Raw genomic sequence first — 3,629 nt, 5'->3', positions numbered from 1 at the left:
ACCCTGCTAATGCTGTTTCTCCACATTCATTCTTCGGGTCCCTGTCCTGGCTGCATCTGCTGGTTCTCAGAGGAGTGAGACGGTAGCTGTGGAGACCTTCATAGAAAGCCAAAAGTCCTGGGTTCAAAGAGCTTCTGGGCTGGTGGACACATGGAGATGCAGGACTCATGGTGGGCCTGCAGAGGGCACGGCAGCCCTGTGCCCTTTCCCCATACCTTGGTCCTGAGAGCTCTGGGTGCACTTAAGAGCTCAGGACAGCAGGGTGGAAAGATGCTTCTTCCATCTGGCTATTACTGAGTTATAACCTTTTATAATAAATCAGTAATCTAGTAAGTAAAAAATAAAGACTATAGCTGCAGCCTTGTCAGAGGTCTGCTGTCCATCTGCCTATAAAATAAAAGTTTCAAGATGTCCTTCATCTCCCCAGTGTCTCCTCTCCAGCTTTGGGGGCCCTGTTGTCACCCTGTTTTCCCCTGCTTGCTCCTGGGGGCCACACAGAAGGCTGACCATAGCTGCACTCCCATTGTCCCTCCTGGCATTGATAAATGACCCTCACCTCTTTCCTCTCTCCTCTGCCTCAGTGACGATGAGGATGGCTCATGGCTCCTGCTCTCCAGCGATAAGGAAGACCACCCCCCACCCCCTGACTCCAGAATACAGAGTTTGTATGTTGCGGGGAGAGGAAGAGGCCCCACCTTGGTTCTTTTCAGCATCCCCTTTCCTACTCCCCCGATGCCCACCCTGCTGTCCTGAGCTCTAAGCGCGCCTCTCCCTTCCTGCTTCTCTGACCCTGTCCCTTTCATCTCCTGCTGCCCTTTCTTCTTATTATATCCCCCGTTCTCACCGTCCCCGTCCTCAGCCCACATCCTTGATCTCTCTGGCATCCAGGCTCAAAGTACCTCTGGGTTCTCCCCGCAGCTTTGGCCAGTGTTATCGAGGTGAAGCAGAAGCCCTTGAAGCCAAGACCAGCAGCACAGCTGCCAGCGAGCGAGAAGAGGAGGCCCCTCAGCAATCCCACGTGGAGCCTGTGGGCAGCCCCTGACCGGCCCTGCTTTGCTCTCGATGAACATCTTTGTCTCGGGGTCTCAGGTGCCCCAGGCGCCTGACCTTGGAGTCTGACTGTGGGTGGATGTGACCTCAAATGAGGACAGGGCTCCCTCCTGCCCAGCCCTCCCAGGCTCTTTCCCAGTCTTGGCCTGAGCCAGGGCACGACTGGGAGTCCAGCCTACCTTCCTTCCCTAGATCTCCGAGTGAAGCCTCCGGGGTCAGATAAAAGTGCTTCCTCTCTGAGCCTCAGTTTCCCCATCCGTGAAATGGAGAGCTGACTACCTACCTCCCAGAGATTTGCACAGATGGCCTAAGCTAATGTAATAAAGGAACTGCCCGTGATACCCACAAACTGTTCCCCGTCTGTCTGTCTGTGGTCAGCCCCCCTTCCCGCCCTGCTTTGCCAGGGGTGAAGGCAGGCTGAGGTTGTCTCACAGGGTTTCCCCGGTCGTCAGTGGGTGGGGAGGCTTCTCCCAGCTGGGAAGTATGACCTAATGGAAAACTCTGGCTCCCCCCTCACCCCACTCCCTCGCCTGTTCCCAATACCCCAGGACTTCCAGTTTCATCTTCCTGCCCCCTCCAGACTGAAACCAGCCCCTTCAGGCCCCACTCGGCACTAGTGATTGGGCCTGCCCACCCTCAGGGAGGTGCCTCATGGCAGCCCGCCCACCACCACCCCCTAGGCCTGGTTTCCTCAGGAAAAGCCTTGGGAGGAAACAGGGAGGGGGTTGGGGCTGTGGGGGCCAGGCTCACTCAAACCCTCTCACTGCACTGACCGCCATGGGCCTGCGGCTGCTGCTCCCACTGCTACTGCTCTGGACTCAGAGGACCCAGGGGTCTGAGCTGGACCCTAATGGGCGGCATGTCTGCGTGGACAACAGGTGGCTCTTGTGGGAGGCTGATGGGGGCGGTGGCTGAACTGGTGCTGAGGCTTGGGGCGGGTAGTGAGGGAAGAGATCATGGGGCTGAAGGGAGGGAGGCTTGGGGACAGCCTGGAGGGTGGTGGATCTTCAGGACAGATGGTGGGAAGGCCAGAGGAGGAGAGGGAAGGGGTTGGGGTCAGTGGGCTGTGACTCGGCCAGGCCTGCCTGATGGGGCTGAGGCAGCTCCCACATGTCAGCCAGAGGCAGTGATCCACCTTTGAAACCAGGCCACCACCCTTCCTAACCTCCCTCCGGCTGACCCCTCTCTGCCCCGCAGCCCCTCTGCTGAGCTCCAGTGCTGCCCAGGCTGGAGGCAGAAGGATCGAGAATGCACCATTGGTGAGTAGCCAGGACCAACCCCCACCCCAAGAGAAGGGAGGACACAGCTCAGTGACCTTCCTACCCTTCTGGGGGCCGATTTCCCCTCCTGAGCCCTGGAGCTGGCGTCCGTCCTAGGACACACACACCCAACCCTGAGGGAGCAGCTCTTGAGGGTCAGGGAACTGGGAGCCAGTGAGGGGGCTGAGTGTCCCCTGGTCAAGCCCCAGTCCTTCTGACCTCGTGGGTGTTTTTCAGCCATCTGTGAGGGACCCGATGCCTGCCGGGAAGACGAAGTATGCGTGAAGCCAGGCCTCTGTCGATGCAAACCTGGCTTCTTCGGGGCCCAGTGCAACTCCCGTGAGTCCTAAGTCACGCCTGGGGGATGACCTTGCTGGGCAGAACTAGGAGAGCGAGGAGACAAAGCAGGTAGGACGGACATCTTGGAGCAGCAGGGCCAGAACCTCTCCAGTCTTCACTGAGGAAATTGAGGCCCAGGGACAGGAAGTGACGCTCCTGGGAGATGCCCTGAGTCATCTGGGTTTTGCCCAGATCCACAGAGCCCTACCTGCTCACAGCTGCAGTTCTGGGCCCTTCACCTTTCAACTCAGAAAGGGTACTGGTGGTTCCGTTCATTGCAAGATGGATGCATTCTCAGTCTCCCCCACGTACTGTATACCTGCACATGCATGGAGGGTGGAAGGAGGGCCCTGGCCAGGATGTCTGTCCTCCTGGCAGAAAAGAAGGGCATGGATGGGAACAGGACAGCCAGGGGCAGCCATCAGGATTCAGGAATCAGGATGGAGAGGAGACACGGGAGGAAACGGGCTTCTCCTGCGACCCTGATGGCAGCACCCAGGCCTGCGAGGCCCAGCTGTCAGCCCAGTGGAGGACCCGATGGGAGGGAGGAGGGGGCATGGATGAAGTCTCCGCCCCCGCCCCACCCCCGCGCCCTCCCCCCCACACACTTCTGTGTGCTGTGAGCAAAGCCCCTTTCCCTCCCAGGATCTCTAAGTGTGTCCTAGAATGTGACATGGGAGGCTGGGTCACCGCTAAGAAGTTTTGTAGTTCAGAGTCCGGGGCAGGAAGTGAGCTTTGCCCCAGGAGGATATGATGCCACAAGTTCCAAGGGTCTGTTCCTGGCTCTTGGAGGATGGGCCCAGCCCCCTCCTTTGTTCTGGGAGGGGGTCCAGAGCCTGCGTTTGTCCGAGGCCTGAGCCCGCTGACCCCTTCCGTCTCTCCCCACCTTCCCTTTCCTGCCCCAAGGCTGCCCGGGCCAGTACTGGGGCCCCGACTGCCGGGAGAGCTGTGCCTGCCACCCCCATGGCCAGTGCGAGCCCG

General features: G+C 59.3%; 2 protein-coding genes across 2 annotated transcripts in view; both read left to right on the top strand.

Moving 5' to 3' along the window:
• The window catches only part of RILP (Rab interacting lysosomal protein), a 4,705-nt gene extending 3,306 nt beyond the window's left edge, over positions 1–1,399 (top strand). Inside the window, exons 6-7 of the mRNA XM_006768130.2 lie at positions 582–665; positions 919–1,399. Coding sequence (XP_006768193.2) covers positions 582–665; positions 919–1,042 — 208 coding nt within the window. The 3' untranslated portion in view covers positions 1,043–1,399. The remainder of the gene's footprint in view (positions 1–581; positions 666–918) is intronic.
• Positions 1,400–1,487: 88 nt separating this feature from the next.
• SCARF1 (scavenger receptor class F member 1) overlaps positions 1,488–3,629 on the top strand; it is a 10,289-nt gene continuing 8,147 nt past the window's right edge. Inside the window, exons 1-4 of the mRNA XM_006768129.2 lie at positions 1,488–1,928; positions 2,248–2,309; positions 2,547–2,648; positions 3,555–3,624. Coding sequence (XP_006768192.1) covers positions 1,702–1,928; positions 2,248–2,309; positions 2,547–2,648; positions 3,555–3,624 — 461 coding nt within the window. The 5' untranslated portion in view covers positions 1,488–1,701. The remainder of the gene's footprint in view (positions 1,929–2,247; positions 2,310–2,546; positions 2,649–3,554; positions 3,625–3,629) is intronic.

Source organism: Myotis davidii, unplaced genomic scaffold (assembly GCF_000327345.1).
Source record: "Myotis davidii unplaced genomic scaffold, ASM32734v1 scaffold363, whole genome shotgun sequence".
Lineage (NCBI taxonomy): Eukaryota > Metazoa > Chordata > Mammalia > Chiroptera > Vespertilionidae > Myotis > Myotis davidii.
The sequence above is the reverse complement of the archived record's forward strand: the minus strand, read 5'-3'. Positions and strand labels throughout refer to the sequence as shown.